The sequence below is a fragment of the Glycine max genome, chromosome 13, assembly GCF_000004515.6.
Source record: "Glycine max cultivar Williams 82 chromosome 13, Glycine_max_v4.0, whole genome shotgun sequence".
Classification (NCBI taxonomy): Eukaryota; Viridiplantae; Streptophyta; class Magnoliopsida; order Fabales; family Fabaceae; genus Glycine; species Glycine max.
This window is the reverse complement of record NC_038249.2, coordinates 40,830,820-40,842,965: the sequence shown is the minus strand read 5'-3', so window position 1 is coordinate 40,842,965 and position 12,146 is coordinate 40,830,820. Positions and strand designations below refer to the sequence as shown.

Genomic DNA, 12,146 nt, shown 5'->3' with positions numbered 1-12,146 from the left:
AAGAAAAAAAAAAGGGAAATGAAATTTAAATTATAAAAAATAAAACAGTGAACAACAAATAATTATTTTTTTATCATATAATAAGTATAAATATTTATCTATTTTATCAATATAATTAATTTTTTTAGGTGAATTTTGGTCAGAAAATTTGACTCACTATATTTATTGAATCTCTTCCCCCAAATGCATTTTTTTTCATCTATAACTTGATACCTTTTTAACAAATCCAAGTTCAATTAATTTCATGAATGAATGTTGATATTTAATTATGAATTTATTTTAGTCATATGAAAAAGAAAAGTCCTAGGTGGGGGCAAAAAGAAAAAAGAAAAAAAAAACAGAAAATGATGGAATGACGGAATTGGTAAAATGGCATGAAAATGGAAAAAATAAAAGGTGGTTCCGCAGCGAGCGAGGGCTTTTTGGTTTTTTCAATTTCTGTCAGTCCACCCTCTCTCTTTCTCTATCTCTCACCTCGCAAACTGTTTCTCTCTCTAGATCAACCGTAACACAACTGAATTCTTCTTCTTCCTCTCCTCTTCCGTTTTTCCGTTCGTGTTTCCGCAATTTGGAGCTGAAGATCAACCACCGCTCAAATTCGCGTTTGGATCCGATCGAATCCGCAATCCCAATCGAGTTTCGGCGGGATCTGAAGAGAAAGAGACGAGAGGGATCTGCGAGCGCCATAGGCGATGGCGATGTCGGGGATGCGAGGACTCTCCGTGTTCATAAGCGATATTCGCAATTGCCAGAACAAGGAGCAGGAGAGGCTCCGCGTTGACAAGGAACTCGGCAACATTCGCACGCGCTTTAAAAACGAGAAGGTTCGCTTAGGGTTTCTCTTTTTCCTTTCAGCTTCTTTGTTAACTTCAATTGCCACTTCCTGTTGTTGTTTTTTTCACCATTTCTCGCGCATTCTGTTGCTCGAATTTGATTTTTCCCGAACTCTGTTGTTTGTTGTCACTCTGAGGCAGTGGAAACCTAGGAAAATTGAAATCGGTGACTTGTTCATAGCATTGGGATTGATGTTTAAAATTGATAGAGGAAAATTAGGTATATAGCGGGCCTTGAATGTTGAAATGAGTAGGACTTGAGCGGGTTTGTGATGCGTGACCTTGGATTTGCACTGGTTTACTACTGCGTAAAAAGCGAAGGTTCTCATGATAACTTGTGTGTTGATGAGTTTGTGGAAAAAACAGCAATGAGCTAAAATTTCAGAGGATATAGAGTGTTCTGTACAGTTTGGTATCCGTTATTGGTTGAGCTTTCAATTATTCTGTTCTGTTCACTTCTAGTTCTAGTGTCCCTTTGGCTGCGATATTGAAGATAACGTAGAATGGCAGCTGGTATCAATTGATTTAACAGCTCACGAGTAGATATTTATGTAATAGAAGGCAACTCCTTTTCAGTTTGAACAGATTCGGTAGATTAAATATGTTAAAAATAGCATAATTTCTTTCTGACCTTACTTCCGGTGGCCATACTGCTTCCAGTGCAAAGAATGCATTGGAAGCTATATAATGATACATAAAACAAAAAGAAAAAAAAAATCCCTTAGGAAAATGGTTCCCTGAGATATTTGTGTTCAGACAACATTGTGTTTTATACCTTCTAAAGATGCATCTATATTCCTGAGTAAATTTCAGTATGTTCTGTATATGGCCTTGGCCTTGCATTCTGACAGATAAAATTTGGCAGTGTATGAAATCAAGTAATAATATGGTATGTGGATTAGTCTAGATTTGTCTCCACAAGGATTATAACTAATTACTTACTACACTTGGCTTTATTTTTATATGGAAGAAATTGAAATACAAAGCATGAATTAAATACTGAAAAGCTATAATGAAAATGCAAAATGCTCCATGGTCGTAAGTTAGAGAGTATTAGTAAGCATGCAATATTGAATACATTAGGGATCCAATTTCATTTGTTTTTTTCAACTAGTATTTAGTATTCCAGTTTTAACTACGACCTAATATATCAATTTATGGACAGATTCCCTTGATTAACTAATACTCATTTTTTTGCTGCATCAATCCTCTTTAGTTCCTAAAACCCAATTAATTCCGGAACTTGAATTTTAAGAAGAAAAAAGACATTGATGATTTATAGAGTCTCAGTGACTCACAATAAATCCCGCTCACCACTATTCCTAGAAAATTAATGATTATGGCATTTTTCACATGGTCTAAGACTCTAAGTCATGTACAAATTATCCAGTTTCCTACGCAACCCCACTCAATCAAGATTATAAATGGTCAATTCAGAATCAATAACTTTAACACTCAGTAGGAATCCAAATAAATCATCATTCAAACCAAGCTGCCTTCATGCCAGCAGAAAATTATTCATCATAAATATGGAAGAAAAAAAATAAAACTTTAAAGTTACACCATTCTTGATTGCATTTTTTCCCTTGGAACTTTCTATTCTTCTAATCTAAAGCACAAATTCCCTCTATGCAAGATCCCCGTCTGACAACTCTCCTACTCTCTCAAAATCTCCTCTATTTTTATTTATAAATTAGATCTAGGAGTCACGTTTTCCTGATCTGTTTTGGTCTTCTAATCCTTAGGCCTTCAGCTCCTTGATTTTCTGATAAGGAGATGGTTTATTTGATTCTCTCCAATATGAACTTTAGAGATTTGAATAACATTTTGAGATTAAGTAAAATCTCTTTACTTCTCCTTCTTCATACTATCTCCAATATTTATCCAAATATTCTGGAATATACATGAAAAATCAAATCAAACATGAAAATATACATAAGACTAACTAACATTATGTGCATTGTTGCAGCACATCACTTTCTTAGCTCAAGAATAGCTATAGCTATTAACATACATTTAAGATGTAATTCATTTGTGTGTTTGAGACTTTGGTTCAACTCATACAGTCACACACATATCTGTATGTTTCCAAAAATGTGTGGCTCTGAATACCATTTTGTTTCAGAAATTGATGATCCATGATTCCCTGGATTGCAATGTCAAGAATTTCTTTTATTGACTAGTAAACTAATATATCTTTTTTACCTTTGGTTCTATCTTTAGGCTTTGACTCCATATGAGAAAAAGAAATATGTTTGGAAAATGCTTTACATATATATGCTTGGATATGATGTGGATTTTGGTCACATGGAAGCTGTTTCTCTTATATCTGCCCCAAAGTATCCTGAAAAACAGGTATTTTGTTCTCCTTCATGACACCTTTTTATAATGATTTGTTTCTCTCTCTCTCTCTCTCTCTCTCTCTCTCAATATATTACTTTATTCTGGTGAAGTATTTCAGTTTCAGTTCATTTACATACCTAGCAGAGAAAATATCTATAGACTGTGAAGAAGTAATTCTAATATTGCCATAAATGACTGCAGGTTGGGTACATTGTAACATCAAGTTTGCTTAATGAAAATCATGACTTTCTCAGGTTGGCTATAAATACAGTGCGCAATGATATCATTGGTCGTAATGAAACCTTCCAGTGTCTAGCATTGACTATGGTATGGTAATGGAAAAAACTTAAACTGCCATCCTTTCCTAGACTTGCTCTTCATATTAATCATTTAAGAATTATGTATACTACCCTGTTTCTCTTAGTATCGTAAAAGTGCTAACAAGAAGTCTTGGAAATTTTTATCCATTTGGATGACTTTGTCTTTTGTACATTGTACCATCCTCTGTTAATTATGTGTCATGAAAAACTTTTACTTGGTAATATGGACTTGCAATCATAAATTGATAAAATGTCCACATTAGAATTTGGATGACTCTTATGTTCTTTTCTTTGCCATTATGGTTCCCATGCATGTGAATTAAAGGGTCTTACTTTGAATATATTTTCTAAAGTTCTTGTAGATGCTAATGTGTGCATTTAGTAAATTATGGAAGTTGACAAGTCTTGGTACTTTGTTTCTTTCCTTGGAAAACAAATCTTTTCCTTTGAGTCGCTGCCACCATGTTATGTCTTCTATCTTGTAGGTTGGAAATATTGGTGGGAGAGAATTTGCTGAGTCCTTAGCACCTGATGTACAGAAGTTGTTGGTAAGAAATTATTGCATTAGCATTAAATAGGTGGCTTGATTGGAAAAATATTGATGTTAACTGCATTTTGTGATCTAGATATCGAGCAGCTGCAGACCACTTGTTAGAAAAAAAGCCGCATTGTGTTTGCTGCGACTGTACAGGAAAAATCCTGATGTTGTCAATGTAGATGGATGGTAAATTTGAATGTAATTTTGCTTGTATACACTTTTTTTCTTTATTGTTTTCCTTCAAATGCATCTTATTAGTCCTTTTTTACCTTAAGGGCGGATCGGATGGCACAACTTCTGGATGAACGAGACCTTGGTGTTTTGACATCTTCTATGAGTCTTCTTGTTGCATTAGTATCAAACAACCATGAGGCATATTGGAGTTGTCTTCCTAAGTGTATCAAAATTTTAGAACGGCTTGCTAGGAACCAGGATATCCCACAAGAATACACTTACTACGGTATCCCATCTCCCTGGCTTCAGGTTTGTGAATTTTTCTTTTCATCAAATATATTTCTGTATTGGCTTGGGTTTTAGGAAGATTTTTGAATGCTACTCTTACAGCTTGCTTTTATTGAGAACCAAAAGTGTTGAACTAAATTTTTTCTTATCCAGCAAGTTAACCTTTTTTAGTGTTTAACAATTTTTGCTTAATGTAGGTCAAAACAATGAGGGCTCTTCAATATTTTCCTACCATTGAAGATCCTAATGCAAGAAGGTCATTGTTTGAGGTTTGTAATATCAAATTGACACATCCAAAAAAAAAAAAATAGTTAACAAATTTTAGTGAGCCTTGATTAATCATTTCAGGTCTTACAAAGGATACTGATGGGGACTGATGTTGTAAAAAATGTGAACAAAAATAATGCATCCCATGCCGTTCTTTTTGAAGCTCTTGCTCTGGTATGTTTATTGCACCATACTATATTGAAAATGAAAAACAACATTTTCATTCTTTGCATTTCTCATTATAGATGACAGTGTCATGTATGTGTAAATATTAGTATGATGACAGTGTCATGCTTTTTGGGTTGATCATTCACGGGTCGATCACAGGCCGCTTACACCCCCTATTTGCTGAGCTGTCTTCATTTCTATCTATACATCTGCATGCATTTGGTGGTGGTGTTGTATATGGTATACATTCGGTGGGTTCTGTAATTGTCCTTAATTGCTGCTATATTGTTATTGATATATGGATGATTCTTCATATAGAGATGTGAGCAGTGAATTTGGTGGCTGTGTTATTCTCTCCCTCCCCCCTTCTCCCAATTTACATACAAGGGATTTTTTTCCTCACAATCAGATGTAGCAGTTATACTCTCTATTCTGATTGCTATATTCAGGTGATGCATCTTGATGCTGAAAAAGAGATGATGTCTCAATGTGTGGCTCTTCTTGGAAAATTTATTGCTGTCCGTGAACCAAACATTCGATATCTTGGCTTGGTAAGTCGGGGGGCATACTTGATTAATCCATATTTCTCTTTTCTTGTTCTTTTATTTCTGTTTGAAGGAGGGACAAGGATTGCATGCCCAATTTCTGCAGTAGATTTCATTATCATAGTAGAAGGCTTGGTGGTGGTGGTGGTTGTCATAATGCAATGTCCCAGTTCATAACATATATGCTATTATGGTGCAGGAGAATATGACAAGAATGTTGATGGTTACTGATGTACAAGATATCATTAAAAGACATCAAGCTCAGATTATTACCTCATTGAAGGATCCTGACATCAGGTTACATTTGCTATCCTATATGTTGACATCATTGATCCTGTATATATCATCACTAAATTATTTTCATGCAGAACCCAGCCTTTACTTATTGGTAACATATAAGTGTACATGTATGTATAAAATTGGGGCAATTAAGGATAGGATGCCCATTCATTGATTTACTCTCAACACTCCTCCTGACCCTTGTTAAAAATTTAAGTCGACTTAAGAGCAGAAAGATTATTTTCTTTTGAAGATCTTGGTTTTTATTTTTATGTTTTACTGTGTTGTTAATAAGTGGGTTATAATTTATGTTTTTTTTTTTTTTTGCAAAAATGCAACTTATAAGAGAAAGTTGATACTGTTTACTAAAGTAGTTTCCCTTTGAAAGTTTTAGAAGTGCATTAAAATGCAAGGTTGATACAGAGCAAATTCCTTTGTTCTCAATGGCAATTTTTATTAAATCTAATATTTTTACCTGCATTGATTTACAAGCAGTATTCGGAGGCGTGCTCTAGATTTGCTTTATGGCATGTGTGATGTTTCAAATGCAAAGGATATAGTTGAAGAACTACTGCAGGTATAGAGCTAGGTCCGAACTAATTCATGCAATTTGAAAATCTCATTAAAGTAAACCCTACCCCCTTCCCAACAGCAACCTCATGGAACAATAAACAAAATAAAGAAAATGAACCAGCTATTACCTGGATACACAAAATGATTAGTTTGCAATTCCAACTTTTTTGTAGTATCTCAGCACAGCGGAGTTTGCAATGCGTGAGGAATTGTCACTTAAAGCAGCTATTCTTGCTGAGAAGTTTGCACCAGACCTTTCATGGTAATGCAATAGACCCTACTAGAAAAATAATAGAATAATATTGTTTCTTATTTAGTGTTTTGAACTTTTGATGTGTTCTTTCATCTTTTTCTGTAGCTTGTTTTCTTTTACTTCTATTTTGTGGATGACCTGTGCTCAATTTTTGCACTTGACTCTTTTGTCATGAAATTTCTACTTGTGAAAAAGACAATATAACTATAAAATTCAAAATATCAGCCAGCCTGTCTAATGTCAAAATCAGAATTTTTTATGGCAAAAATGTGCTATACTTTATGAATGTGAGATGAAAATCAATAATTTCCAACATTTTCTGCAACTGTGAAGGATTGCAAGATTTTGTTTATCTAATTGTTCAGTATCTGTAGAAGGGAATCAATAGACCTGTCACGCCATATTTCAGTACAAAAAATACCCTTGATATTTGATCAGAACTTATTGTTGATTTAATATGTACACTGATATCATGCCATCCCTTTTATACAGGTATGTTGACGTGATTCTTCAATTAATTGACAAGGCCGGAGATTTTGTTAGCGATGACATATGGTTTCGGGTGGTTCAGTTTGTTACAAACAATGAAGACTTACAGGTGTGTTTGAAACTTGTAGTGACTATGATACTGCTTCCTATTTTACACATCATTCACAAGGCATTTTCTGTCTTTCTCAGCCTTATGCTGCAGCAAAAGCTCGAGAATATCTTGACAAACCTGCTATACATGAGACAATGGTTAAGGTTTGTGTGTTTCTACTCATGCTACTAATTTGTACGGACCATATTTCTATTAAATGCCACTTATTGATGATGGCTTCTAAACTGTAAAATGTGTGAGAAATATTTAATCATTTTAGAGCAAAACAGTGACATCTTCGCTAAGTGGTCCATTTACGTTGAAATTTCATAATCTCTTACGAAGTATGAAGAATGTCAATAAGTATTTCTTTATGTTATTATGGATTTTATTTAATATTTTACTTTATATTGATTCATTCACGAATAACAATTACTAAATAATTTATAACTTGATTTGGTAACTATGAAATAGCATTTGCTTGATTTTGTTTCATCTGAATACACTTCAACAGGTCAGTGCATATATACTTGGAGAGTTTGGACACCTTCTAGCAAGACGACCTGGATGCAGTCCGAAGGAACTATTTAGCATTATACATGAGAAGCTTCCTACTGTATCGTAAGGGGAATCACACCCTACCTCATATATTTCATAGTTGAAATGCATTTTTTCCTAGATACCTTACTAGAGGTGCTTTATTTTCAGGACTTCTACTATTTCTATTCTTTTGTCAACATATGCTAAAATTCTGATGCACAGTCAACCACCAGACCCTGAATTACAGAATCAAATATGGACAATATTTAAGAAGTGAGATTTTACCTCTGCAATGTTCAATTTCTATTATTATGAATTTTTTCTATGGTTTTTTATGATGTCATAGGTTCTTCTAATCCATTTGCTCATCTTTAGATATGAAAGCTCAATTGAAGTCGAAATACAGCAAAGATCTGTTGAATATTTTGCATTGAGTAGAAAAGGTGCAGCTCTAATGGATATATTGGCCGAAATGCCTAAATTCCCTGAACGACAGGTTTTCTTGCAATATTGATTCAGAGACAACTTATTTGAAATTTGCATAATCACTTCGATAATCTATGGTATAGCACTCATGGATTTATACTCTTTTTCAAATTCAGTCTGCATTGATCAAAAAGGCTGAAGACACTGAAGTCGATACAGCGGAACTAAGTGCTATAAAGTTACGAGCTCAGCAGCAATCCCAAACATCAAATGCTTTGGTTGTAACAGGCCAAAGTCATGCTAATGGAACTCCACCTGTTGGCCAACTTAGCCTTGTAAAGGTGCCCAGCATGAGTAGCAATGCGGTTAGTTGATCCCTCCACTTCGTGTATCTTTTTCACTACATCATTTTGGTCAACATTATAGCATCTTGAACCATATATTGGTTCATCTTTTTGCTTCTTAGTTTGACACCTACTTTTCTAAACAGGATGAGGCAGATCAAAGATTATCCCAGGAAAATGGGACTTTGAGTAAAGTAGATTCTCAACCTCCCTCTGCAGATCTCCTTGGTGATCTCTTGGGTCCACTTGCTATTGAAGGCCCTCCCGGTATCAGTGTCCACCCTCAGCCAAGCTCCAATTCAGGATTGGAAGGAACTGTAGTTGAAGCCACGGCCATAGTACCTGCTGGAGAACAGGCCAATTCTGTGCAGGTACATTGTTTTTGTTTATATATATAGGATAGTTTTGGAGAATAGATGGTTTGATATTTATTTATGAGGGTGAATGAGAGTATTTATATTAGCTAACCAAAACGGATGGGAATAGAGTCAAATCAAAATAAGGATATTGATGCTGACCAATTTCATTGACTTGGTCTGTTCAAAATTTCCAGCCACAACTCAGGCCATTGGGCTCTTAACATGTGATGTAGTAAAACCTTAAAGTACCCAAATAAGTAATGAAGTCTTTTTCTTAACCTGATCTGCCAAGTGCTAACTGAATGCTACTGCAAAATTCCATTTGAATATTATTTTTCTTATATTTCCTAAATCTTATTTTATTTAGGCATGATTATTATTGATGATGAACCACATTGTTACACAAAACTTTCTTGAACAAATACAAATTTAGACCATGTAACAGGTCACTTTTTGACTAGACTGTGTTCTCCATTGTTCTACAAAATAACTTGTGGGCATTGGAATATAATTTGCACCTTTTGCATGTGCAGCCAATTGGAAATATTGCTGAAAGATTTCATGCTTTGTGCATGAAGGATAGTGGTGTTCTATATGAGGATCCTTATATTCAGGTATTTCTTCATTTTTTTCTAATATTCTCTATTTTTTGTTTTAATTTTGGTCATGTATATTTGCTGTTTAAACTTGTGTTCCTAGATTTTATATATATATATATATTTTGCACAGATTGGCATTAAAGCAGAATGGAGAGCTCATCAAGGGCATCTTGTTCTTTTCTTGGGAAACAAGAATACTTCTCCTCTTGTCTCTGTTCAAGCTTTAATATTGCATCCCACGCATTTGAAGATGGAGCTGTCTCTAGTACCAGAAACTATACCTCCCCGGGCACAAGTGAGAATTCATTTGTTACTGTTTGTTGCTTTTAAATATTGTTAATTGTTAACAAGCTTACATTTTCCCTCTTTTGATTGCATAGGTGCAATGCCCACTTGAGGTCATTAATCTCCACCCAAGCAGGGATGTTGCCGTTCTTGACTTCTCCTACAAGTTTGGTAACAATATGGTACGTAAATTTAAACTTATGTTTTATTTGTCTAATTTCAAAAATCCTGATCGAGTTGAGAAGCTCAAATCTTAAATGTTAGAAAAAAAAATCATTTTATCTATTAGTACCAAATTTGGCTCCAAGTTACATGCATCACCGTATTAGTCCTTTAAAAATGCATCACCATATTAGTCCTTTCAAAATGCATCAGTACATTAGTCCTAAAATTTCAGTTATTAAATTAGTCCTTCAAAGATTCTTTTGCCACCAATTTAGTCCTCTAAACATTTTGTTACCCAATTAGTCCTTCTAAATTGAGTGAGAAGGGACTTTAACCCCCTCCCCCCCCCATTTCCCTCCAACCAAATACTATTTTAATTAACTTATATTTATCTATGTTGCTTCACAGGTCAATGTCAAGCTTCGCCTACCTGCTGTCCTAAATAAATTTCTTCAGCCTATAACTATATCTGCTGAAGAGTTTTTCCCTCAATGGAGATCACTTCCTGGACCACCTTTGAAACTTCAAGAAGTGGTACGTATTCTGCATTATGTACATGGTGAACTTTGGGTTTATTTTGTGGCAAATATGTTATTTCTTTGATGGCTTGTTATTTCTGATCATGCAATCATAGATTCATCTTTCCTGTTGGTTTTGCAGGTTAGAGGTGTTAGACCACTTCCACTGCTCGAAATGGCAAACTTATTCAACAGTTTCCATTTGACAGTTTGCCCAGGGCTTGTATGATATTGAAGTCCCTTTTTCTTTTTTTGATTATTTTCCCTGACATTCTTTAACCACTAATTTATATATTGTTTCTGCTGTCTTTCTGCTTTAGGATCCCAATCCAAACAATCTTGTTGCAAGTACAACATTTTATTCAGAAAGTACAAGGGCAATGCTTTGTTTAGTAAGTACATGTGTTGAACTACATATCTTGCATCCTAGTCCCTACAAATAGTATGGTTGAGACTTGTTAAATGATCTATAAGATAAAAGGGAGGCGAAATAGAGGCAGCATTTTTCACCTGCTTCAAGATCATATTAATCAAATTGTTGCTGTCTGCATTGGTTTTTCATAAAGAACCTCCTTGAAAGGACATGGATGGTATAGGGTTTTTTGTTTACCTCCTACGGAAGCATTAGCAGTTTGGCGTTGCCGTTGTATTACTTGTTTGTCATTTTTAAACTCTTGTTGTATTAGGTTTTCTGCCTGTTATTATTTATTAAATTGATGATAACATTAGTTGAAGCTTTTTGTAGTTGATAACATTTTTAAACTTGTTTTTTTTTTTTTTTTTGTGAATGATGATGTGCAGGCAAGAATTGAAACAGACCCAGCAGACCGAACCCAGCTGCGAATGACGGTTGCTTCAGGGGACCCAACACTAACATTTGAGTATGTGACTGATTAGTTTTCTATTTAAAGGATGCCATCAACAGATTCTACAGCTTTTGCTGATCATTCTTGTATTGGTTTGCAGGCTGAAGGAGTTCATCAAGGACCAATTAGTCAGCATTCCCACCGCAGCAACCCATGTACCAACACAACCAGCTCCAACATCTCCACCAGTGGCCCAACCAGGCAGTGCTCCCACAGCATTGACGGATCCTGGGGCAATGCTGGCTGCTCTTTTATGACAATGTAGAGGTGTTCATTAATTATTACACATTTGTAAACCTGATTATCTATACAGCCTAACCCATGTTCCTCTCAAGCTAGCGAGGGTGAGGTGGATAGACAAAATCATGATGCAAGGGCTGGCGGAATTATGAGTGAGCAGCTGAGTGTTTGAGCAGGGATTTCTGGGTTGGTGGGCATTTTTGAGATTCTTTCTGCACAAAGTGATTGTCCTTTAAACGAGATTTTATACATTAGTTGGGCGAGGGTTTTCAGTTTTCTCATATTTTTCCCCTTCCCAGTTTCACTTTACTGAATTGTTTGTGGTGCACCTGATAGCATGTAAGATATTTGCCTTTGATAGAAACAATTGTAAGTTTGAAATTGTTATTTTGACATTATATACAATAATAGCTTGTGGAGTAAGGACATACGCATTTTTGCTATCAAATGCTTTCTAGGGTTCAAACTTCAAAGTCAAGTTATTGACTTTATTGTCTATGAAAAAAGTTTAGTTAATGTCTATGAATTTTTTTTTTATTTTATGGCTATATTAAACTTGAGTCGACTACGTGGGTGTGATGTGGAGCATGCTAAAGCAAATTTATTGAAAATTCACAAATGTTTAATTATATTTTTTATAATC

At 34.9% G+C, this 12,146-nt stretch overlaps 1 protein-coding gene across 2 annotated transcripts; it reads left to right on the top strand.

Annotated features, from left to right (window-relative positions):
* The first annotated feature begins 376 nt into the window (after positions 1–376).
* On the top strand, positions 377–11,926 carry LOC100798273 (AP-2 complex subunit alpha-1). Of its 2 annotated transcripts, XM_003551034.5 has the most exons (27): positions 377–824; positions 3,057–3,188; positions 3,378–3,503; positions 3,982–4,044; positions 4,123–4,220; positions 4,310–4,517; positions 4,694–4,765; positions 4,845–4,937; positions 5,381–5,482; positions 5,676–5,773; positions 6,251–6,332; positions 6,502–6,590; positions 7,074–7,179; positions 7,260–7,325; positions 7,676–7,782; positions 7,870–7,974; positions 8,077–8,197; positions 8,304–8,492; positions 8,618–8,842; positions 9,364–9,444; positions 9,560–9,724; positions 9,810–9,896; positions 10,288–10,413; positions 10,540–10,620; positions 10,718–10,789; positions 11,199–11,278; positions 11,364–11,926. In XM_003551034.5, exons 1-27 carry the CDS (start codon positions 693–695, stop codon positions 11,518–11,520), a joined length of 3,063 nt encoding a protein of 1,020 aa, XP_003551082.1. In that variant the 5' UTR covers positions 377–692; the 3' UTR covers positions 11,521–11,926. The 2 variants fall into 2 exon arrangements, with proteins under 2 accessions (XP_003551082.1, XP_025980970.1); XM_026125185.2 differs by lacking the exons at positions 377–824; positions 3,057–3,188 and having other exon boundaries at positions 3,426–3,508.
* The last annotated feature ends 220 nt before the right edge of the window (positions 11,927–12,146 follow it).